General features: G+C 43.2%; 3 protein-coding genes across 15 annotated transcripts in view; all 3 read left to right on the plus strand.

Moving 5' to 3' along the window:
* The window catches only part of taok2b (TAO kinase 2b), a 34,977-nt gene extending 27,897 nt beyond the window's left edge, over positions 1 to 7,080 (plus strand). For 4 of the 7 annotated variants that reach the window (XM_035533594.1, XM_035533596.1, XM_035533595.1 and 1 more), the window contains exon 16: positions 1 to 2,592. This exon is cut by the window's left edge. In XM_035533594.1, the coding sequence (XP_035389487.1) occupies positions 1 to 1,921 (1,921 nt within the window). In that variant the 3' untranslated portion in view covers positions 1,922 to 2,592. Of the gene's footprint in view, positions 2,593 to 4,769; positions 4,983 to 5,235; positions 5,419 to 5,914 lie in introns of those variants that run through there. The other 3 variants (XM_035533598.1, XM_035533599.1, XM_035533600.1) reach the window with 1 other exon arrangement.
* A 2,516-nt stretch (positions 7,081 to 9,596) lies between these two features.
* maz (MYC associated zinc finger protein) lies at positions 9,597 to 15,403 on the plus strand. Of its 6 annotated transcripts, none has more exons than XR_003410309.2 (8): positions 9,597 to 10,163; positions 10,426 to 10,576; positions 10,910 to 11,274; positions 11,621 to 11,871; positions 12,025 to 12,088; positions 12,243 to 12,414; positions 12,762 to 13,453; positions 13,778 to 15,403. XR_003410309.2 is itself a non-coding variant. In XM_027005122.2 (8 exons), exons 1-8 carry the CDS (start codon positions 10,131 to 10,133, stop codon positions 13,783 to 13,785), a joined length of 1,227 nt encoding a protein of 408 aa, XP_026860923.2. In that variant the 5' UTR covers positions 9,597 to 10,130; the 3' UTR covers positions 13,786 to 15,403. The 6 variants fall into 6 exon arrangements, 3 of the variants coding, with proteins under 3 accessions (XP_026860923.2, XP_026860922.2, XP_026860921.2); XR_003410310.2 differs by having other exon boundaries at positions 13,893 to 15,403; XR_003410311.2 differs by having other exon boundaries at positions 11,624 to 11,871.
* Positions 15,404 to 15,584: 181 nt separating this feature from the next.
* tlcd3bb (TLC domain containing 3Bb) overlaps positions 15,585 to 25,000 on the plus strand; it is a 10,150-nt gene continuing 734 nt past the window's right edge. Inside the window, exons 1-7 of one of the 2 annotated variants that reach the window (XM_027005123.2) lie at positions 15,585 to 16,364; positions 17,745 to 17,956; positions 18,169 to 18,252; positions 20,326 to 20,548; positions 21,259 to 21,354; positions 24,148 to 24,257; positions 24,477 to 25,000. The exon at positions 24,477 to 25,000 is cut by the window's right edge and continues 734 nt beyond it. In XM_027005123.2, the coding sequence (XP_026860924.1) occupies positions 17,796 to 17,956; positions 18,169 to 18,252; positions 20,326 to 20,548; positions 21,259 to 21,354; positions 24,148 to 24,257; positions 24,477 to 24,750 (948 nt within the window). In that variant the 5' untranslated portion in view covers positions 15,585 to 16,364; positions 17,745 to 17,795 and the 3' untranslated portion in view covers positions 24,751 to 25,000. The remainder of the gene's footprint in view (positions 16,365 to 17,744; positions 17,957 to 18,168; positions 18,253 to 20,325; positions 20,549 to 21,258; positions 21,355 to 24,147; positions 24,258 to 24,476) is intronic. The other variant, XM_027005124.2, reaches the window with a different exon arrangement.

A 25,000-nucleotide genomic window follows, 5' to 3' on the forward strand; every position in this document is an offset into this window, starting at 1 on the left:
GAACAAGAAACAGACCCTGAAGGACCTGGAGTGTGCCATGCTCCTGCGCCACCACGAGTCCACACAGGAGCTCGAGTTTCGGCAGCTGGGCCTGGTGCAGCGCACACGTGCTGACCTGATCCGCACGCAGCACCAGAGCGAGCTCACCAACCAGATGGAGTACAACAAGCGCCGGGAGCAGGAGCTCCGACAGAAACACGCTGTGGAGGTTCGCCAGCAGCCCAAGAGCCTGCGAGTGAGTGAGCACGATGGCGCAGAGGGAACTGACAGAGACGGACCTGATGGGAACGGGCAGGGGCTTGCTGACGTGATGGAGGGACTTGCAGGTGAAAGGGCAGAAGAGGTGTTAGATGGGAGAGGCAGGGAAGATGATCAGGTGGATGGAGAGTGTGTGTGTGTAGGGGACACTGCTGATGAAGAGATGGGTGACCATGTTGATGGGAGTGCGAAAAGCAAGCCTGGGGCTGAAGGCTACACTGCTGAAAGCCTGGAGGATGAAGGCAGCCAAGAACAGCATTTAAATGACCAGGACAGGCAGGAAGAGGCAGTGACAGCACTTCAATACAGGAAAGCTGAAAGGGCAGATGATCAGTGTAAGAGCTGCTTCACAGTGGAGGCAGAGAGTCAGGAATGGCAGGCAGGGAAGGAGACAAGAGAGGGGGATGAAGGAGCAGGCAGCTGGAGACGAGGAGAACTGCACTGGGGCGAGGAAGACGATGTTGGCAGTGAGTCAGAGACGGAGGAGGACGATAGGGGCGTGGCTGATGGCTGTCCGTCAGAGCTGATCGCCGCCCCCTCTCGTGAGCACCAGCCTCGTGAGCGAGACGTAGATGAGCTTTCTGAATTCTACTTCCCGGATACCTTAGAGGATCTGGAGCCCCCTTTGATCTGTCCACCCCCCTCCCCCTCCCCAGCTCAGCCTTCCCTGCCCTCTCTCTTCTCGCATGCCATCTGTCTTGTGCTCTCTCTCTCAGCAGCGGCACAGCCTTCCGTGCCTACCCTTCTCTTCCTGGTCGTCTTCCTCCTTTCCCTCCGCCGTTCTCCGCCGCTGCCCTCGCTCACGTCTGTTCTGCTGTCAGCCGAGCTGGCCTTCCTGGCACTCTTCTTCTCCTATCTTTTCCTCCGCTCACTCCTCTCACTCTCTCTCTCTGCATACCTGTCGCTCACACTCTGGGCTTCGGGCCTGTTCAGTCTGGGGCTGGCCCTGAGCCTGGGCCTTTACTACGTGCCTGTGGCCCTGGTCTCAGCATTTTTCCTCAGCTCGCCCTCACTCTTCCTCTCCTTGTACCTTGCCGTGGTGCTGGTGGTGCGGCCCGCCCGGGTCTTTCTCCATAACGCCCCGCGCAAGCTCCGCCGCCTCTGGGTGCGCCTGCTCTTCCGCCTGCCCCGGCCCCTGTTCACCCTGTGCCAGTCCCTCCTGGGTGGCCTGGCTGAACGCAGCTTCTATGACATGTTCCCCAAAGCCGGCCGCAACTGGGGCGGCCGACGCTCCAGGATCCCTGTGCCAATAAGGAGCCTCCCTGCCGAGTACCAGGCTAGGAGTAAGGGTGCCGCCCTGCTCACCCGCTATCTGCTCTGGGCCAGACGTTTCGCCCGGCGCCCCCTAGGGGTCCTAGCAGATCTGGCAAACTCGGTAGTGCTGCATTTGGCTAGCCGGGTGCTTAAGAAGCTCCCTTCGGGCTACCTGAGTAAGCTGAGGGCTTTTGGGCTGCTGCGGGAAGAGAAGCCCAGCAGGCTGCCCAGACTCCTGCCGTGGACAGTCAGGGTACACAGGCAGAGGATGAGGGAGAGGAGGGAGAGAGAGCGACAGAGGGGGACACAAAGGGAGAGGATGTACAGGGAAGATGGGAGGTGGGAGATGGGGCTCAGGAGAACGCTGTCAGGCAGAAGCATGAGGGGAAAGATGGTGCCGTGGAGATAGTTGGAAACCGGGGCAGAGTGAGGGTGAGTGAAAGAATTCAAGTGGTTCCTAGAGTATTTGTCTGTGTGAGTGCTAAACTTTGTACTGACCATTCTGACTGTGTGTGAGACTTTTTTTTTTTTTTTTTGCCTGGTTCCTCAGGACCATTCCCTTTATCCATCCCACTCCAAAAATACACAAAGTATTGCATGCGCAAGCTGTGTCCCATAAGTTCCATTTGTGTGTGCAGGCTTTAAAATCACATCATTGCTAATTTTTTTTTCTAACTCATGTATTCACTGTGCATCATCCAGTGAATATAACGCATTGGACAAGATTGTGCTTTTTGTAAAAGTTTCACTGTCTTTACCATTTTTTTTTTCTTAATTACTAAGAGATATGTCTTATGGTTATTGTTTCATGACCGTTTGTGCAATTTTTTTTCCTCCATTTTGTTTTGTGTGATTGAGAAATCTTAAGAGTCTTGGAGAAGTGGTTAACATCATAGGGCTAATTTCAAAAGGGCAACCTGGGATGGTTGCTATAGACCTAAAACCAAAGTCGTGTCTGTTAAAATGCACAGGTTGTTTGCAGTACCCACTGTGAAAAATTGTTTTGTCCTGTGATTTACACTAGCCCGCAAAACACTACAGATGTTTTTGTACTGAAGTGCAATTGATATCCACAGTGAAGTCACTTAGGAAATAAAAAGTAAGTCCAGACCTGCAAACATGTCTGAAGCAGAGACTTGGAAATGAGAGCTTGGCCATAATCATTCCCCAGAACAGTGAGCTATTGGAAGAGTCCAAATTCCTGCTCATTGGTGAAAGTGTTTAGTATGTCAAGAACATTGTATGTACTTCCCTGCCAATGTCTGTGTGCTAGCTATCGGTGACTTGGTGTTACATCACTTACCCTTAAAACCAGTGCTGGTAGCTTGGTGCCATCTCTTTCTTTGCATGTGGTGCATGTGGTCCTTTATTCAGACATTGTACTTAACTGCATCTTCAAAGTGGATTTTTAATACTGCTTTTAAGCAAATTGCAGTAAAGTGATTGCTAGATAAGAATGATATAGTTAAACATTCACTGGCTGTAAGGAAATTACTCATTTCTAACTTTATTATATCCTGAACCTGGCAGTTAGCATGTTTTAATGCTTAGAAATATACGGTATGCCTCCAATTCTTAGATGTGAGAAGATGTAAGGGAAGATATGTTTATGAACTGGTTGACTTGACTAAAGTGGACTAAATAGTCAAGGAGATAATAATAATCTCATATACACAGTATATTACAGTGTTATTGTACTTTTGGGCAATAACTTGTTTGATGATTTACCGTGTAAACATTTTTAGTCGTATTTTTTAAAAATTAAAAAAAAAAAAAAACTTTTTGTGAAGCTGGGGTTTACCTAAAATGTTTACTGTAGAACAGCAACAAAATCCACACATTATAAATTAAGGATTTTTAGGGTTTTTGTGTTGAACTGTTAAATGAATTTTGCAATATTGCTGTGCTTTTTAGGCAATGTCAAAGATATTGTCTTAAGATGTTAGACAGATCAGGAGGAATTGTAAGTTGGGGCGGTGATGGAAATCAAAACCAAAGATCCCTAAAGCCATAGAATGTGATGCCACAGAGGAATGAAGGCCTTTTTTTACTGGATTGAAAAAATAGTTTTGCACTGTTAGACTTCTGTCAGTTTCATAAGTATACATCTGCTCAAAATCGGTAGATTTAAAAAATGGGTTTTATTTGTATAAATAATTATTTATATATATATATATATATATATATATATATATATATATATATATATATATATATATATATATATATAAAATGTTGGAATTTAATTCTTACAACTTTGTACACTCTAATACATATACACATTTATTCTTCAATTCGAAATCATCTGTTTTGATACACAAAAGCAAATTAATGTGAGGCATTATATTTGAACACGAGAAATGTTTTCATTTTGTTTGGACACAAATTCATACTCTTGCAGTTAAACCTTCAAACTTTCTGATGAATGTAATTTATGTTTTTAATGTGTTACCATTGTTTCTGATTTGTTTGCACGTTCTGCTCTGTTCTGTTGTTTGTGTGAATAAGCAGATTAAGATCTATATTTGTTGTATATTTATGTTTAGTCCTGCACCCCTGTGTTAAAGCCCATTTGTGTGTGCATTTCACCCTCACTGTGTGAATGAATGCATGTTTACTGTAAGCATAAGCAATTATTTTGTCATACTTGTATCTAAAATAAATTTTTTTATGTTGAAATCATTATCTTTTGTTCACTTTGATTTGTTTTCCCATTACCTTTTTTGGCAACTTCAGGATGTTTATTTGTTTACCCATCCCATAAACTTTTTTTTTTGTGACTTTAGAACAAATTCATGTGTGGAAGAAGTTAGCAGGATACCTCAGTCATTAGCTGCCTGGACTTCATGGATGGTTCTTAGTGTCAGTATATAAAAAAGAAATATGCTGATTATCTTGGAAAGAGCTTTGTAAGAGCCTCCCTATCACTGTGTAACTAAACTCGACCTGTATATAGACTTGTGGGATTGCATGTCTTGGGTGTGTTTACATTGTCTCAAACATTACCTAGCTTTGTTAAATTCACTTTGATATTGTGGCTTCATGAGCCTAACAGGTAAGTGAAATACTGTAATCTACTCACTCAAAAACAACAAAAAAAGTCCCCGTTTCTTTGTCGCGCTACATAGAATGAGTTGATATGACCTACAACTAAACATGACTTATAGGTGGAGATGTGAAGTCCTTGACACCTTGACCTAATTATGACAGATCAGTTTTGTTCTTTCACTTTGCCAATCTCTTGTTCCTGCCTGTAGTCTAAGGAACTGCAGATTAAGCGACAATTCCAGGACACCTGCAAGATCCAGACACGGCAGTACAAGGCCTTGCGAAACCACCTTCTGGAGAACACACCCAAGGCAGACCACAAGGCCGTGCTGAAAAGGCTGAAGGAGGAGCAGACACGCAAACTGGCCATCCTGGCCGAACAGTACGATCACTCCATCAACGACATGCTGTCCACACAGGCTGTGAGTAAGGCAAGGACATGTCGATCATGATTTCCACCACCCCGTCCCGCCACCTATGCCACTCCCCTCAAGCTACATCATTAACGACATAAACTGACCGTCAGAAAGGAAATGAGAGGGCTGTATCACATTAAACCACACTCCAGGACATTACTCACTACATCCCTGATGTTTACCCAACCGAGTACGGTAAAGGTGATGCCGCCTCCCAAAATGCCATACCTCACTGAGTTTCTGTCCCCTGTTTCTTCAGCTTCGATTGGATGAAACACAGGAGGCAGAGTATCAGGCACTAAAGATGCAGCTGCAGCAGGAACTAGAGCTTCTGAATGCCTATCAAAGCAAGATTAAGATCCATACTGACACACAGCATGAGAGAGAAGTCAAAGACCTGGAGCAGAGGGTGTCTATCCGCAGAGCTCTACTAGAGCAGAGGGTAAAAGAGTCACTATGGACAGCATTGCTACACACTTTACCCAGAATGCTAAGGTTAACAAACCGTAAATGAAAGGTGATTGGGCAATGTAATTTGTGCTAGAATTCATTTTTTATCCTCAGTGTTTAAAATTTGAATGGATCATATTTTCCTTTAACTATTTGTCTTGGATTTAATCTGAATGTCAGTGGGTATGTGCCATTTCTGTGGGTTTTCCTTCTGGTCTTTGGAATTTCTGACTGCTAACACATCATCATATTAACAGACTTGCATTATAGTACATGGGTATAGGGATATTTAAACACACTGATTAATGTGAGGACAATTTTGCACAATTGATGAAGCTTTCCATTAAATGGAATATTCTGCCTGGTGGATCCTCTTGTGGTGGCAATCACAGACATTTACAGTTTTTAAGAGTTGACGCACGTGCGTATAGATTTTTTTAATTTTTATTATTCTTTTTTAAAATTCTTATTCCTGTGCCTGTGTATAGATTGAGGAGGAGATGCTGTCCCTGCAGAACGAGCGATCGGAGAGGATCCGCTCGCTGCTTGAGCGCCAAGCCAGCGAGATTGAGGCTTTTGACTCGGAGAGCCTACGACTTGGCTTCAGCAGCCTGGCTCTGACGGGCATTCCCTCTGAGGCCTACCCCAAGCAGGGCTACCCATCCATCCAGACACCCCGATCCTCCAGCCACTGGAGTCATGGCAGTGCAGTGCACGGCCCGTCCCGTCGGGGCCCGAGCCGGGCTGAGTCCTCGTCCTCCTCGTCCTCTCATGCTCTGGGCTTGACCCGTGATGGGCCCGCACACCATTCCTCCCGCTCCTCCTCGTCATCCTCGTCCTCGTCATCCTCCTCGCACCACCACCGCCACCACTTGCCTCAGCACTACCACCACCAGAGCACACCCCAGCTGTACAGGGAACGGGAGAGGGATCGAGAGAGGGAGCGGGAGAAAGAGAGGGAGTGGGGGGGAGGCGGCAGTCGGGGCGACCTCGCCCACCCCCATGCCTTCTCCCACCACCTTCCCTCCCGCTCCTCCTCCCAGTCCCTGGCTCTCCTCCCTCCTCCACCCCCAGCCCCGCCCTCCATCACGCTGTCCTCTTCCTCCTCCTCTGGTCAGGCCTCGTCCTCCTCTTCCTCACAGGGGGTGTACGGAGGTGGAGGAGGCGGACTGGTGGTACGTGGTCCTAGCCTCATGGCTCTGAGGAACAGCCCTCAGCCCCTGCGCAGGACGGCCTCTGGGGGTGGCCCCGGGGGGTCAGGCGGTGGGGACGGAGTCTTGAGCCGCAGTACCTCGGTCACCTCTCACATCTCTAATGGATCCCACCTCTCCTATTCTTAGACCCAGCATAAATGCACTGAGGTCAGAAAAGGGAGGGGTTTAATTGTTTTGAATTAGTCTGATGCGTCTTAGGAGGCATTTGAAAAATTTAAGGAAAGAAATAGCACAGCCTAATGGTATTGGGTTTTTTTGGGAGGGGGGTTTGTTTTTCTTTTGCTCTTAGTCGTTATTTCTTTTCTTAAACCTATGCTGTTTATCTGATCTGAAAGGGTATTTAAAAAACAAAACAAAAAAACTTGACTGGCTTGGAACATCACCACTTAAGGAATCTTAAAGGAACACTGTTACATAGATTTCTATTGGATAATGGAGAATACGTACAAACATGTACGAGACAATATGAACGCAATGTTTATAAGGTTAAACTATTACGTCCTTCAACACTTACACCTAATGTGTTTGTGTGTGTTAAAAATGCACACGGACAAAAAAAAACAAAACAACAAACAGCTCTATCAGACATTGCGATAACATTTGTGTCTGTGGGAGTTGCTCCAGTGCATGAGATTAATGTACATTTGTATTCGTTACCCAGTCACATTTGAAACATAAGGCTACTGTACCTGTCCAAAATTATAGGCATTTAGTCACATTCCTGCCAATTGGAACTTTTATTGTATATATAGTATCTGATGTGTTAAGGCATTGTGTCCAGTTTTCTATAGTAACAATGATCATAACTTTGATATAATAAGATGTGAATGAAATATGACAAACATTTAGCGGTAGGTGAGTACAGCAGAGTTGCACCTGAAGGTTTCGTTTCTGACAGTGCAACTCTTAGTACTAATGTGTTGTTATTATGTGCACATTTTTCAAATGATAAATAAGTCAGTTTTGAACATTTATGTTGTAAATGAAAAGATTTTAACCACAAAAAATGTGTTACTTTGTCAGATCTGGTGTGTGTTATGAGTATTAATGGTTATTAATACTTGATTATTAATAATTGTTAATAGTCAGTTTGTATGTGTGCGTGTTGGCTGAATGCTACACAATCAATATTAACACTTTTTTTACGGATCAAGATTTGAGAGAGCACTTAGTTCTCGAAGTTGGGTAAGAGTAATTTCAATTAAATGACAAGAAGACACAAAACACCAACGTTCTGTAGTCATATTGGATTGCATTCACTTATATAAAGGAAACCGCACACTTTGTTTTGAGTGATCTAATCAGAAATGAAATGATAGTCATTTAATTGCATATTGGATGGTTTAAGACAAACTCTTTGACATGAAGGTGAGAAAAGACTCAGGGGGCTTCAGTATGCCTGTGTTTATATCTCCACTGTGGAAGAGTTCCTAAAGAAGTCTATCCCCCCCCCCACTGGATTTCTGACAACCCCTCCATCCCTCAGCCAAAATTGATACCCTGCTTATGGAAAGCATGGAATTTCTATCGGAAACATGTATGAAGCTCTATATTGAAAAGGATGGGGGGGGGGGGGGGGGCATATGCTAACCCATACCCAAAATGTGTACAGCAAACGGTGCTGTCTCTGTCAAATGGGTCCTCAGCAAGACTGTGCTGAGACATGCTTAACAGAATAACCTTTTAAATAACTCCAAAAATAAAAGAAAAAAGTAAAACAAAGTGGGAAACACCAGCTTTGACGATTGTATAACCTACTTCTTTATGCTTGGTTTAAAAGAAAACATGCATGCAGAACTCCTTATGTATCTTGAGTGTTGGGTCTAGCTGTCTGGAGGGCCAATGAGGTTGTACCATTGAAATGGATTTTATGCCCTGAGCAACTGGTCTCGGATCAGTTTCTGTGTTCTGCTCAAACTAGTAAAAGCAAGGGCTAACACTAACCAAGCTGATCCCGGGAAGGGATGAGTCCTATGTGGATCCATATATTGTGGTAAAGGAGGCTCTCCTTGTTTGTTTAGGGTGCTGTGTTATGATGGACACGCAGAGCCCTTTACATCTTGAGTATACGTAGGCTGACTGTAAAAGTAACTTTTGGGTAGAAGTGTTGCTGAGAGGACATTTTTTAGTAAATACTTTAAACTTAATAAATACATCGAGCTGTTCCTGGCTTGAAAGGGATGGAGTCTTACGAAAATGTGTTGAACAAAATGAAAAGTAATTTAAAAGGAAAATAAATTGATATTAACACTGAATGTCTCCCTGTCATTATTCTTCAAAATCTCCTCAGTCATTTAACCTATAATAGCGTGATCTACTTACGCGTAACACTGGTGGCGTTTTTCCAAAACACTTTTGTGGGTTCCTATATAAACATTTCTGTAAAGCAGCAGGCATTTTTCTGGCCTACATTCGCTGCTGTTTTCGCTGACTTTTTTTTTTTTTCATTCGTCCTCACGAAAAATCGTCCTCGCGTCAGCCTGACGTACCCTTTAAGAGACGCTTAGCGAGCCGTTAACGTGCAGTAATCCGCGAGACCGTGGGCTTTGTGATGTAAGCGCACCGAGGTTCTCGTGCGTTGCCGTAGTCCCGTTTCTGTCGGCAGAAATCCTGAACCGAGAGAGGGGGAGGGGGGCACTCGCGCTCTCCGCCGAGAGCGACGGAAATAAGCGAGGGGGAGCTGGACTCCGGGAGACGACATCCCTTTAAGAACAACTGGGACATAGCGGTGAGAGAAAAGGAGAGGAGGGGGAGAAGAAAGAGGAATTAAAAAAGAAAAGGAAGAAAGAGACAGGGAGGGCGGGAGGGAGAGCGAGCGCGCGATAAAAAAAGAAAGATGACATCCTCTGAATTGAAGCGCCGAGGTGGAGCGGCGGGCTGCGGCCGGGCTCTAGCACTGTTTGCCAGGGTCAGGGCTTGAATCCAACAGCGAGGCTTCGACAAACACCCGATTGGCCTGCTGGGGGAATCCAGGGAAAAAAACAGATTTATGAATAGAAAACATTAATTTTAACTCTTTCAAATGCGTGAATCCCATAATGTGTAACGATTGTTTTAATGTCTAAACGCATCAAATCATAAGGATATGTTTTTTATAATGCATGATGTAAGATTGTAGAAATAACATTATTGATTTCGTATGGCGAGATACTGAATCACGCATATTAAAATGCTGTAATTTTATAGACGGCTTCATGCAATTCTGTGACTACGCTTAAACTTGCATATCAGTGCAACAGAGATCATTTTTAGATTAATGCACGGTTTGGAGTGGCAATAAAGCAAGCGCTTTCATCCACTTACACTGATTTAAACTGTTATTGTGTTATTTCAGTACATTCGACTTAAAAGTAATATTTTGGCGCGATATTGCTATTATTATTAACCAATGCAGCCTTTAGGTTGCTTATGTAGAGAATGCCCACAAGCCGCGGATAAATCCTGTTACGAGTTTAGACTGTAGTTGATATTCTCTTACCTTCGGAACAAAATGGATGCTGCGTGGAGCAATTTTCTCTTCCAGGTGAGGTGCCAGTCCCACACGTGTGTGTGTGTGTGTGTGTGTGTGTGTGTGTGTGTGTGTGTGTGTGTGTGTGTGTGTGTGTGTGTGTGTGTGTGTGTGTGTAGAGTGTGAGTGGAGCTGTTCATAACTGCCCTAGGTTTTATTCAAAACATGAATTCTTTTTGTGGAGATTTAAACAGTTGCATCTGAGTTGTTACAGTTATCAACAGTCTGTAGAAATAACTGCATGTATACTCAAGAAATTTTGTGATTACTTTCTCAGACCACACCTACTCAAACCCAAGTGGAGAGCACCCTCCAATCAGAGCTTCTGCCTGTCCACACAAGCTCACCCCAGAGCCCGCCCGCCGAACACATAGCCCCGCCTCCATCGACAGTGGACACTGCTGCACTTAGCGAGGACCCTCTACCTGGTGGGTGAGGAGGAGGGTATAAGGACTGTGTAGGGCAGGATTCATGAGGAATTCATTACAGAGAAATGGATTCATTACACTGACTGACTGGGTTTAGAGATCGTTAGTGTCTTTCAACTTTGTTTACAAAGATAACTTGTGCGTTCTACTTGTTTTGTTTTGTTTTGTTTTTTACAGTTAGGTTGCATCCACTTCACTTTGAGCCTACCAGAAATGCATGTAAAAAAAAAAACCCTCCCCCCTCAACCTACCACCACCACTGTGTTACCCGTATCCGTTTCAGTCTTCATTTGACTGATGGTATGTCCCTGTCTCCCTTTGTCCCTCTTCCAGTGAAGCCAGCGCCTCGGCAGGGCCGTGTGGCTCACATCTGCTCCATCTGCAGCAAGCAGTTCAAGAACAGCTACAACCTGCGGCGTCACCAGTCTGTCCACACGGGCATTCGCATGAAGGGTGGTGCCTCGCAGAACCGGGAGGCCAAAGACATGGTGGAGAGACCTGCCGTGCCACTGTCGCTCCTCCAGCTGTCCATGCCCCAGGTGCCAGGCATGTCCCCCACGCCTGTGCTTGCTGCCCCCCTGCCGCAGTCCTCAGTCGCTCAGGACACAAACGTGTCAGTCATGGCCAGTGTGGCCTCCACGGTCACGCCCCTTCCCCCACCCACGGCAGTCGTCATGACAACAGGGGAGCCCATCCAGGTTGGCAGCTGGCACTGAGGTGTATTCTCTCCTGATTTTGCTTCTTAAGTTACACGGTGCTAGGAAGGTAGATGTCTTCCTCTACTTAGTTCGATTAATGATTTTGGTACCTGTTTTACAGAAGCATTAATGAAACATTTATAACACATATATTTGCTTATAATTCATAGTATATGTCTTGTAGGACTGCTCATGTGTGAATGCTTACATAGACAACTGTTATACAGTTGTTGACAGAAAAATATGTGTCTATAGGGTTTTTAAGCAAGTTGTTTGTTATGAATGTTTCATAAATTCCTTAAATAGGGACCTTCTAAAAACATGTTTTCTGTCTCATGCTATTCAGCAGAGGCCGGTAAACCCCAACCCAAACCCAGTTCGGAAGAACCATGCATGCGAAACATGCGGCAAAGCCTTCCGGGACGTTTACCACCTGAACCGGCACCGGCTCTCCCACTCGGATGAGAAGCCCTTCTCTTGTCCCATCTGTCAGCAGCGCTTCAAAAGGAAAGACCGCATGAGCCACCATGTGCGCTCGCACCAGGGTGGCGTAGAGAAGCCCTACGTGTGTCCCCACTGCTCCAAGGCCTTCTCTCGGTCAGACACATGCAGACAGCACACACACACACATACATCTCCATGTATCTACCTGCCTAATGGACATGCTTAATGTAATAATGTTACTATTATGTAAGTGACAGAGCCTGAAGCTTTTTGACTTTTATTGACTTCACTCTCCCTTGCATATAGTCCTGACCATCTCAACAGCCATGTCAGACAAGTTCATTCTTCAGAAAGACCTTTCAAATGCCCGGTATGATACCTCTTACGTTTCTGCATAAATAGCTCAGTAAGTAATAGCTTACTAAGTAACTTCATCTTTGCTTGGTGGTATAAGCTATTAGAGGTTTATTAAAGTTTTTTCAGTTGTGTGGACTATTTTTAACACATTTTAATGTTCTCCTAAGACATGCGAGTCATGTTTTGCCACAAAAGACCGACTGCGTGCTCATATGATCCGCCATGAGGAGAAGGTGCCCTGTCACATCTGTGGCAAACTACTGTCAGCCGCTTACATCACCGATCACATGAGGGTGCACAACCAATCACAACATCATGCCTGCCACTTGTGTAACCGAAGTGAGTGCTCCACCCTCAATCTTTGTGTCTTTATTTCTCTCCTGTTTCTCCTCCAAGTTTTTCACTTTTCATCTTTCCAATTTTGAACTCTCTTCATCCTTGTTCATCTGAGCATGCATCTTTTGCAACTATCTAGCCTTCTAGTATCTCTGTTTAAGAGCAGTAGTTAATGCATCATTTTTTTGGAGCAAGTCTTTTTATTACTTCTAAATGATTCTCTTTTTATTACTTTTGAATTTGCTGTGTGTGTCTTGTACTATAGAGGTTGAGATTTGTTTTAGTGTTATGAATGGCCCTAGCTGTCAGGAATGCAGTAAAGTAGCGGGTAGTGGGTTCTTCTCCTGCAGGCTTCACTACGTTGACATACCTGCGCATCCATGCGCAGAAGCACCACGGACAGGAGTGGAAAGAAAGCGGCGGCCTCGGCTCAGCCAGCAGTGGCGGCGCGCTCGTCTGCCAGCTCTGTGGCGTGCACTGCAAGACCCCCGCACAGCTGCAGGGCCACATGGGTACCCACAACCCCCCAGCAAGTGAGCCACCCCCAGTGAGCCGTAGTGACGGGGCGGAGGGGGGCTTGGTACCCGCGCCCGCTGTGTTCGTCAGCGGCAGTGCTGTGGTGGACCTGCTGGTCACTGACTGCTCCTGCATTGCCCAACAGCCACAGAGCTAGTAGTGCAGGCCTGTAACAGACACACACAGACACACACATACAATCGCATGCACTCAGCTAGCCATAGTACGTACATTAGGTACATACCTCTAAAAAACATAGGACATATTTATAAAAATATACTGTATACTGTAACCCTCTCTCTTTCTCCTCCACACCACACTACTAGATCTGATACTGTGAAAAGCACTCTAATACAGCTAGCTGAGCAGCTCAAACCCACTACACTACTATTGTAGCAAATAAAGTCACCTCAGTATAACACATTGCACGCAGAATTGGCACGCATCTGTCTTTGCACCTAAAGGACATGCAGACCTTCAGTGTGTTGTCTCAGACATGGCTGGGTGAGATCGCCAACATGCCAAGGTCAGTGGAGGCAACGGCCAGTGAGGACATGATAAAAGGCTTTGAGAGGTCATGAGGGCAGTTAGAGACTTAATGATTTAATTAAGTAATTAGGGGAGTAATTTGGGGAGAAATTAAGTAATTTGGGGAGAAAAAGAATGCCACGTTGCACTGGCTTGTTCTCTCTCTCTCTCTCTCTCTCTCTCTCTCTCTCTCTCTCTCTCTCTCTCTCTCTCTCTCTCTCTCTCTATATATATATATATATATATATATATATATATATATATATATATATATATATATATATATATATATATATCTCTTTCTCCCACTTTTTTGCTGCAGGACTCTGATCTAATGATACTGTGATTGTGACTTTCTACTGTATCTCTTCCACTTCCCTTCCCATTATCTGCGTCATGGGGGTCATCTCATGTGCCACGCCGCACCCTGCCACCAGCGCTCTCCTCCCAAGAGTCCATCTTTTCTAGTTCCGCATTCTTAACCACGAAGACGTGAAAGGGAAGGAATGAAAATGAGCTAGGAAGAGGTAAAAGAGGGGTGCAAAGAGGCAACAAAGGTGTGGAGAGGTTCAGCAAGCTATAGAACAGTAATATCTCTTTTCCTACAGAAATGGAGCACTTCAAACACACACTGTGTTAAAGGGAATGCATTCTGAGTGTGCTTTGGGAAGTTGTGTTTGTGCATGAGAACTGAGGTGTGCATATGTGCTGTGTGCAGAATGGATAACTGTTTAGAGCATTAGTAGTTCAGTCAAATGTGTGGAAGAAACAAGAGTTGTATTCAGGATCATTGTGCACCTTAACATGGTCACTTGATTTTTCTTTTTTTGTTTATTTGTTTTGTTTTGTTTTGTTTTCATCTTTAGTTGGTTTCCTAGCTGTTTTAATTTGATTCTTGACAGGTGGAAACTTGATTTTAGTAAAAACAACTCTTGACTCAATACAATACAGCGCCACATGTTCATGATTTTTCTGCAAATTAAGAGAATGCTACAGGAGGATCTGGCTTCTCTTTTTCTCCTCTTTGCAAGTGGAAAAAGGCTCACACAGAATGAGTGCAACTTGTTACTGCTTCCAAGAGGACTTGATGAAATGATAATTTTACTCATGACTGTTTTTATTGTTTTTGTGTCTGTTGTGAATGTGTAAATCAGGTGTTTGAAAGAAGGGCTTAGTCAAGTGATATTAATCCTAATACCCAGGAGTGATCTTCTAGCCCCTCTGTTAAGTTTAAGTTAAGATAGATGGTGGTTGGCAGGTGGGGTGTCCTGGTTTTGTACTGGAATGATTTGTTTGATCAGTTTATTGTTGGTACTGTATATTATTTGGTTATTCACTAACTTAATTTTCTGATTGCTTCTACTTAGAATGGTTGTTTTAATTAGATTTGAATCATACTTAGGTTATTATCTTTAATTTAGCACTAAGCTGAAATAATACCTCTTCTGTAGGAATCAGTACAGTTCTGGCACTGCATCTCAATGCCTTATTGTACCATTTTACCACCTTTTAATTCGTAAAACTAATGGTATTTTAAATCTTAGTCTTGGAACCAGTAAAAATATTAATGGGATGTATTTATATTTATATTTTTATATTTCTCAACAGTATGCATGTCTATTAGCATTGTTAGAGGAAAAAATGTTGATGCTTACTATGATCATAAATATTATGTTATTATTTTGTAGATTATGTAGATCATATTATTTTGTAATTTTGACTATTAAAAGAAAGACAAGTAATTGTATTGCTTTTGATGATGTGTTGTATCACAAAGACTTATTTATTTATTTTCCCTAATTAATTGTTTTGGTTCGAGACTGTGTGTTTAGGTGTGGGCAAGAGAAACGTGTTTCTGTGAGGATTTGACCGTCACCTCAACGCTGTAAATCTCTTCCTTCCAAATTTGACAGTAGCCTGTATTAAATAAAGCAGTCCTAAAATCCTAGCTGGGAAGTCGCTTTAGTTGTTAGGATTCTAACACAGTGTTCAAGTATTTGTCTCATTCTAAATGTTTTTGCTTTTTTACTATAAAGAACCATAGTGTATTAATAGCTTGTTCATGTGTTTTTGATTCAACATTGTGAGCTCAAATGCCACTAATCCTCTCTTACGCAATTAGACTACAATCTCAGCGATCCCGGTTGCATTATTTTTGATTTCCTGTGGGATGAAGTTTCCGTTCTACTACCACGACTGCAGTCATGCATATAGTGTCCCATGACTGATTTCGTGCTCACCCTGACCTGCTACACCAAGAATCAACCCAGAAGGCTAGGTATCCTAGGTTATTGTTTGTGTACTAATCTGTGCATTTTTTTTTCCCTTATTACTCAGGAAATGATCAAATAACCTAATGCTAAAATAGCAGGTGTTTTTATGCTCGTGTGATGTCCTCTTGATTGATAAAATCACGCCGTGCAGCGTGTCATTACGGCGTAATGCTCGCGTGCTTGTCAATAATGTAGTATAACGGCAGCGCGGACGACGTTAACCGGAGTTTTGTTTTGGGATTGTTCGCCGTGCAGCTGACCGAGTCAGCAGTGGACTTGTTAAATGCTCCCATAAAGAATGACCCGAAAAGTCTCCCTGGCTCCACGGAAATTAAAGTGCCAACGGCAACATCGGGGGACTGAAAAGGGGATTTAAAGGGCGAGATTTGTGTTGGAGTGCGGATTGGATGAATCACACCAGGCAGTAGCCGGAGAGGGAGAGAACAACAGTTGCACCCTGAGGTCTCCGACGCATCTTTACGAATAAAATCCAGTTCATCTAACGTTATATACCAAACAACGAAAAAGGAAACATGTCAGCACGCAAGGTGTGCACTGGCCGGACTCCGCTGTTTGCTTCTGCTAGGACACGAGTTTCCACAGGCCGCTGACTAAACACCGCAACACCCCAGCGACGTATGTTCACTGTCTTTTCGCTTTGTTCCTCTTGCCAAAGAATATTTTACAAAGCCATCTGACATGAGGTTTAGAATGCATTTGATATAAGGTTTATAATGCATCTGATATAAGGTTTATAATGCTTTTACAACAGGCTGTCAATTAATAATATATATTTGCCATGGCGGAATTACCCGGCTTTTTATTTTGGAATAGACCATTTTTACTCGTGTAAATAGATGAGCATTGTCTTCAATCCACCAATAACGTGTCATATTGGGAGACCAGGACCAGTGTTGACGTGTGTTTCCTTGTAGGCTATTTTATGTCTCGTCTAGCTTGCTGCATGAGGATGAAATCGCTTTGCTATTTGCTCTGTTCTCACAAAAACTGCGTTTACATGATAGCGCATTGCGCATTTTTGGTAATTCCAGTAATGCGATGTATGCATATGGAGAAACCTTGCTTTCAGTCTGTATGTCGCTGAAACCTATAGTCGCCGAAATAATGATACAGCAGCTACCTTTAAGAACAGAAGGTGGACTATGCTTTGTGATGCGCAAATCAGGAGATGCTCATGCATGTTGATTGCGGACTTTAGTGGTGCGTTACGATGTAACATATCTTTTGTTTGGGACAGTAGTGGGTCCTGTCCCGCAAACTTACTCCATTCTCTGGCCCAGTGTGAGGCTAGTAGCACATTACCACCGTTGCTACTAGTTTCCCTCAGATGTAATTCAAAATTCCGTCTTGTTTCCCATGCCATTCTATGTTTTCTGTTTTTGCTAAATAATTCACAGCAAACAAGTTTGCATTCGATTACAGATATTTACGCTGAATAAAGAATGCGAAGCTTGTATGCACCTGTATTTGCAGAAAAGAGAAAAGAGCACCGTTATGTTAGTTTAAAGCCCTCAAAGACGGTTATGAATGTGCGTGCGTACGTGCGTACGTGCGTGCGTGCGTGTGTGAGTGTGTGTTCATATTCACTAAGGATGTAAATGTAGACATGCTGTTGGAAAAAGATATCTCAATGAAGCATCAAAGTTACATATAGTGTTGAGAGATTAATTCCACATTTTAACTGGGAGAGGCTCTTGTAGACTAACTGATAACACACCATGTAAATGGTTTGTAGTAAAGCAACATATGTCACTAAAATCAGCATTATCACCACCAGCAACAGCAACAACAATTTAGGTAGAACTTTTACATCTAATCATAAATTTCAGCCTTTCTTGCATGCAATCCTGATACAGTATACCACCCTACACAAACCATTCATAATGGCTGAGATTACACCTAAGTACCTCAGATCAGATCCATTATGTCCAAGGAACCCAACAATAACCCTAGACGCTAGACTGAATGTTACTTTTATACAATTTTCTCTTGCAGAGGGGAGGGAGGGACAGCAGCCCTTCTTTAATGGTCCGAACACTCTTCTGAATGCAGCATCAGCTGACCTCACAAACCAGGGCGACCATGCTGTTTATCTTGGCCACAGGGTGTGTGTTCTTCCCAGGGCTTTTTTTCTTCTCAAAACAGTGTTTGAAAAACCTCCCTGGTCTAAAATGGAACGAGGGGGATGCCGTCATGGTATCAGCCAGGTGAGACCCAATTCCTGATCAGAAATGGCAAGAAGCTGTTAGATGCTGTTCGAGTGATTTTACTTTCCATTAGTGCAATAGTGGTTACCCCAGCATGGGTAGGGGGAAATTTTGCAGTTCCATGCCATTCAAAGACTGCATGTCATCCAAAAATGCTCAGAATATTAGATTTTTTTCTTCTTGCACAGGCTTATTTCTCTTATGCCCATTAGGGTGGTTTCATCCCTTCAAGCCATCATGGCCTCCTCAGCTGGATACATCATCTCAACTTCCTGTGATGACATCATTGAGGATCAGTAAGTTCAGTCAGCATTACTTTGATCTTATAATCAATCTTTATTTAAATCCTAAATACACATACAGTGCCTCCAAGTAGTATTCAACCCCCTGCAGATTTTGCAAATTCCAAAAATTGCAAATAATTTAGAGCCTTTAAACTTTGAACAAGAGTAGCATTTATTAACAGATGCCTAAATATTACAAACAAAAAGTACAAATTGCTCAATTAAATTATAATACACGTTAAACATAAAAATTAGGGTCAATTATTATTCAACCCCTAGGTTTAATATTTTATGGAATAACCCTTGTTTGCTTACAGCTATTAATCGTTTTTTATAAGACCTGATCAAGCCGGCACAGGCCTCTGGAGTAATCTTGGCCCACTCCTCCATGCAGATCTTCTCCAAGTTGTCTAGGTTCTTTGGGCATCTCTTGTGGACTTTGATCTTGAGCTCCTTCAAGTTTTCAATTAGGTTAAGGTCAGGAGACTGACTAGGCCACTGCAACACCTTGATCTTTTCCCTTTTAAACCAGGCCTTGGTTTTCTTGGCTGTGTGCTTGGGGTTGTTGTCCTGTTAGAAAATGAAATGACGACCCATCTTAAGATTCATGTTGGTGGAGCGGAGGCCGGGCCCCTTGGCTGAGAAGCAGCCCCGCAGTATGATGTTGCCACCACCATGCTTGACTGTAGGGATGGTATTCTTGGGGTCGTATGTAGTGCCATCCTCTCACCAAATGCCCCGGGGGTGGTCGGCACCAAAGACCTCGATGTTGGTGTTATCAGACCAGAGAACCTTGCACCAGTCTGCCTCAGAGTCCTCCAAGTGATCATGAGCAAACTTTAGAAGAGCCTTGACATGACGCTTTGAAAGTAAAGGTACCTTACGTGTTCACCTGGAACGGAGACCATCGTGGTGGAGTACGTTACTTATGGTATTTATTTATGTCCCCACTGCCATGAGATCTTCCCGGAGCTCCCTCCTTGTTGTCCTTGGGTCAGCCGTGACCGTTCGGACAAGCCTGGCCTCAGCACGGGAAGAAACTTTGAAAGGCTGTCCAGGCCATGGAAGGTTAACAGTAGTTCCATAAGCCTTCCGCTTCTGGATGATGCTCCCAACGGTGGAGACAGGTAGGCCCAACTTCTTGGAAAGGGTTTTATACCCCTTGTCAGCCTTGTGACCCTCCACAATTTTGTCTCTGATGGCCTTGGAATGCTCCTTAGTCTTTTCAATGTTGACCATGTCTGAGTGCTGTTCATTTGTTTGGGGAGGGGCTTTTATAGTCAGAAAAGGCAGGAAAAAAACAGAAAATTAATCCAAGCATGTGAAGCTCATTGTTCTTAATACCGCAATTACTTCTTAATACTTGAAGGAACCAAACAGAATTCTGGTGGTTTGAGGGGTTGAATAATAATTGACCCTCTGGTTAACTTTGCAAAATTAAACAAAATAAATAAACAGAGAAATAACATTCTTTTTTACTGCAGTGCATTTCACGTGTCCAGGCCCATCTACAGTCCAAATTTCACAATGCTAAATTACCTCCAAATGTGTAAACCTGCAAAATCTGCAGGGGGTTGAATACTACTTGGAGGCACTGTATATGCACATACATAAAAACATGTACTCATGCATAAGATTTGGTATCCCCCTGTAGGCAGATAGTATCAAACTGTATTTCCAAGCTTTCATTATTAGTACCATTCAGTATTAGTTTATTTCTTTACTCATTACATGTATTTTTAATCTAACTAATATAAGTTGTTGAAACACCCCTATGCAGGAATTTATATGACCCTGTCATTTCCAATTTCACTTTCATTTGACTTATCTTAGGATAATTAGATTTCCATCATGGATTTTTTCATTCACTAAGTCGCGTAAGTGTGTAATTAGATAAATGAGAGGCTGATTCCTGCTTCAAAGCCACCATCACCTCTGCATCTGAATTAGATTTAACACAGTGCTACAACTCAGACATTTGCTCTGCAGAGCTTCTGCCAGTTAGGGCCACCTCTCTTCTTTCTTCCTCCCTTTCTTGTTTCTGTCTTTCTGTATTTTTATTGGTTTTGTATTTCTTGTTCACAGGCACTGGCTGACTAGCGCTTACATCCTATTCGCTGTGCCCTACTTTGTCTACGATATCTATGCCATGTTCCTGTGCTACTGGCACAAGCTTCATGTCAAAGGTCATGAGGTGGATGACAGGCCCAAGTCAAAATCTGTGGCACTGACAAGATACCTCCGGCGAGAGTTCCTCATGGTCTTGCATCACGTTGTTATGGTCACTGTGTGCTTCCCTGTCTCTGTGGTAACTGTTTCCATGGAATATTGGCATGTTTTTTGTTTTTGTAGCTGTTTTGAGAAAGAAAAACTAAGGCCAGATTTATGGCCTAGATTAAACCCAGTCAGATCAGAAAGTGGTGTTGGCTTTCTTCACACAAATTCTTTAAGACATAACACTGAAAAAGGCGTGTAGATCAATAAGAACTTGCTCACAGCATTAAACAGTATTAAAGATAATTATTTTTACTGAATAAAGATACAGCAGTTACTTTCACGTCTTACCCTAGATCTTTGAGATTCTGCTATGACATTATCTCAGTGAGAGTTCTGCTGTCAGTTTCATATTTTTAACCAGTTACATTTCCAGCATTGATTCTGGTTGCTTTTCATTTTAGACATCATCACAAGTCTCGCTTATTTTTAAATACATGGGAAAATAAGAGTACAAGAAAAAATAAAGCGATACAAAAAACCATATGAAGGGGCAGCATTTCTATTAATATAAACCATGGTGGAACCTATATTTACTATTTACTAGGAAGTTGGAAAAACAAAGCAAACAACAACAAAAACATATAATTACATACAGCATTTTTGAGGAATATGGAATATACAAGACACTGAATTTTTTTTCTGAACTCTAACCCTATGATTGATTTGTGTATAGAACCATCAAATCTACCTAACAGTGAGATCTGGCTACACACTAACTATTGTCTGTTCTCCCTCTCCCAGTTTTGGAGGCAGGGGAAGGGCGATTACTTCCAGGGCGTCATGTTCCTAGCGGAACTCAGCACTCCTTCCGTCTGCTTAGGCAAAATCCTCATTCAGGTACATCTATTATTGATCAGATGAATGTTTTTCAGTCTGCCCCTGTGGTATTTTCATAACGATGCATCACTCCTGCTTCATCTTAAACAATGATGCCTGCAGTATTTAGTATGCAGTGCTTACATTGTACCTTAATGCATCTTTTATGGCATAGTCATAAGGGACATGCTGCAATTAGCAGACGCTGACATGGAAATATTAGGCAGTCTCCATAGGCCTAGGCAAAGTGAAAATAGAACACTTGTCAATATGCAAGTGCTGACATGAAACATAGAGTGTACTCTGAAGACTTGGTCTTTTAAACCTGAGCTATACTGCATGCAAATGGACACTTTGAGCAGCTGTCAGATACAGTCATGGCAAAGGAAAGTTAAGGGGATTTTCCTCAGATCTCTAGCTGCCTTTTTACTGTCTGTCCTCTCTGAGCTACAGCTGAATATAGCCTCCTGATGTGCTTTAACACCAGATACAGGATCCACCTTCCTAGACCCGCCCCCATCCCCTGGTCACTTCTGGGCACCTAGCTGCATGGCACATGGCCAAGTGTGTGGGCTCGTATGTAATAAGGCTACGTATGTGGTCTGATCCTCAAGGGCATGCAGAGGACTTCTTTCAAGAAAGATGTGTTATGTGTACTGTTGAATGAATGCTGAATAAATATTTTAAGTTATTTATAGATTTATTCTGGTATTAGGATAATACTCAGCTAATGTAATTGAGGCAAGCCTCTCAGCTTCAAAGGGCATTCACTCTTTTTGAAGGGTGGTTTTGAAGTAACATGGAAAAAACAGTTAGGTGGAATCTGTCGCTGTTCTGACAGTACTTTTTAGATTAATTTAAGTGCATAAGAAAAGGAAACTGGGTTTTTCCTGTTTACCTGTGGTCACTTAGCACTTAGGTTTGATTTACATTTACATTTACAATGACAGCATTTGGCAGACACTCTTATCCAGAGCGATTTACAAAAGTGTTTTGTCATTTACTCACAGAATGTATCCTAGCCAGTACAGTAGGTTAGATTTCAAGATACCATTGAAATACAAGTATTTACCATTGAAATACTGTTGAAATACAGGGATCAATGCTAATGCCCAGAAGTGCAAAACATGCATAAGCTCCATAACAGACAATGATAAATACATTAAACAATACCCTACAATCAGTACTAGAGTTTCAGTTACTCAACATAGGTGCAGGACCAGTCATTTAAATTAGTCATTTAAGTATTGCACAAATAGATGGGTCTTCAGTCTGCATTTGAATACTGCAAGGGACTCTGCTGTGCGGAAAGTTCCACCATCTGGGAGCCAGGACAGAGCATAGTCTTGATGCTTGTCTTCCATGAGACTTGAAGCATGGTGTTTCAAGCCAAGCTGTACTTGAGGTTTGAAGTACTTGAGATATTGGTTCGGGCTTTGACCATTGACGTCATGTATGGAGGGGCTGGTCCATATTTGGCTTTGTAGGCGAGCATCAAGGTTTTAAATCTGATGCAGGCAGCTTCCAGAAAAATCAACACTCTGAAGATGACAGTTTGGCAGCATGAAGTTTCTCCATCACTGCTATGAAGGCTGTTTCTGTTGAAAGTGCTGATTTGTAGCCAGACTGATTGCGATCTGGTTCTGGTTCAGGTTTGAAGTACTTGAGATATTGGATCGGGCTTTGACCATTGACATCATGTATGGAGGGGCTGGTCCATTTTTGGCTTTGTAAGCAAGCATCAAGGTTTTATATCTAATGCGGGAAGCTACTGGAAGCCAATGAAGGCAATGCAGCAGTGAAATGATGTCTGTGATCTTCAGAATACTCAAGATCAATCGAGCTGCTGCATTCAGGAAAAGATGTAGAGGTGTGATGGCTCTTAGATGAAGACCAGCAGGTAGTGAGTTGCAGTAGTCTATCTTTGAGATTACAAGTGACTGCACAAGCACCTGGGCAGTTTCTTGCAAGAGAAAGGGTTCAATCCTTCATATGTTACAAAGGCGAAATCTTCAACAATGGGTCAGATTTGAAACATGGGTTGAGAACGACAACTGGTTGTCCAAAATTATGCCCAGGCTACGAGCAGCTTCAGAAGGTGATATCAGGGAGTTCTCGAAGGAAACTGTGAGGTCATGGTAAGGGCTGAGTGTTCCTGGGATGTACACAAGCTCAGTTTTACTTGGGTTGAGCTTTAAGTGGTGGGCTGTCATCAATGTCGCAATGTGAGTCAAGCATGCTGAGATACGTATGGAAACCTGGGTGTTGGAGGGTGGGAAAGAAAGAATTAATTGGTTGTTGCTAGCATAGCAGTGGTAGGAGAAGCCATGAGAAAATATCACCAAGAGAATGAATAATTTTACTGTGTCAAAGGCTGCTGAAAGGTTCAGAAGAATCAAGACAGATGGCAGCATGAAGTTTTTCTGTCACTGCTATGAGGACTGTTTCTGTTGAATATGTTGGTTTGTAGCCAGACTTGATTGCTGACTGTACTTGAGTATGCCTTCATTGCCACATTCCCTTGTTTTTATTTGAGTAGCTTTAGGTATTTGGGGTTTTATTTGAGTGCCTGTGGGGTTTTGGGGTTATTTGAATGGCTGCTTTTCCTCCTCAAACCACTTCTTCTATAATTACTGCTCATACTTGTATTTGGTTTTTGATAATGGCATACTCTTCAGAAAAACACATTTTACATAATTTTTCATGTTCTTTTCAGCTTTCCTCTTTCATTCTTTACCCCCTCTATTTCATTTGATCTTCTTTCAAGTTGGACTGCATGCTTGTGTTCACCCTTTCACTTGCACTCTCTCTCAGTACAAACAGCAGCACACGCTACTTCACAAAGTGAACGGGGCTCTCATGCTGGTCACTTTCTTCATCTGTCGAGTCCTTCTCTTCCCCTACCTCTACTATGTTTACGGCAGGTATGGCTCTTCACATCTCTTCCTCTGCCTTTCTCTCTCTCTCTCTCTCTCTCTCTCTCTCTCTCTCTCTCTCTCTCAATTTCCAAAATGTGACTGCTGTGTGTACAGCAACACTCAAAAGATAAGTGCTTTTTGTTGATAGTTTGTTTTAGCTTCAGTGGCGTCTTGTTGCCTTCTGTTTGTTGGAGCCTTGTTTTTCTTTCCCTGCTTCTTTTACAGGTATGCCTCCATTCCTTTCTACCTGGTCCCACTGGTGGTGCCCTGGCAGTGTAACCTGGGAGCAGCGCTCCTCATGGCCCCACAGGTCTACTGGTTCTCTCTCATCTGTCGTGGGGCACTGCGCCTGTTTACTGGCAGCTCTTCACACTCTCACGGGCCCACCACACCTCCGGCCAAGCCCTGCCTGGACAGTCACACCCCCTTGCCTCAGCAGGCCAATGGGTACAGCAGTCGCATGGCCACTCTGGACATGCCCACCACCATGACCCACTAAGAGAGGGTGCTGCAGTAGGAGGGGCCTTCAAATAGAAAGGGACTGGAGGGAAGCGGTTAAGAGAGTGGAAGCTGTGTGTTATAGATTAAATGGTCAGCAAAATGAGCCTGAAGGACTAATTAAACTGCTGACTGAATCTGAAGCAAAAATATAAAGATTAATCTGAGGACATTACAGTGCAGGAACTGTAATAGTTGTGCTATAATTATACTATAACACAGTACAGTACTATGATTAGCACCAAGACTCA

This window comes from Electrophorus electricus, chromosome 14 (genome assembly GCF_013358815.1).
Source record: "Electrophorus electricus isolate fEleEle1 chromosome 14, fEleEle1.pri, whole genome shotgun sequence".
Lineage (NCBI taxonomy): Eukaryota > Metazoa > Chordata > Actinopteri > Gymnotiformes > Gymnotidae > Electrophorus > Electrophorus electricus.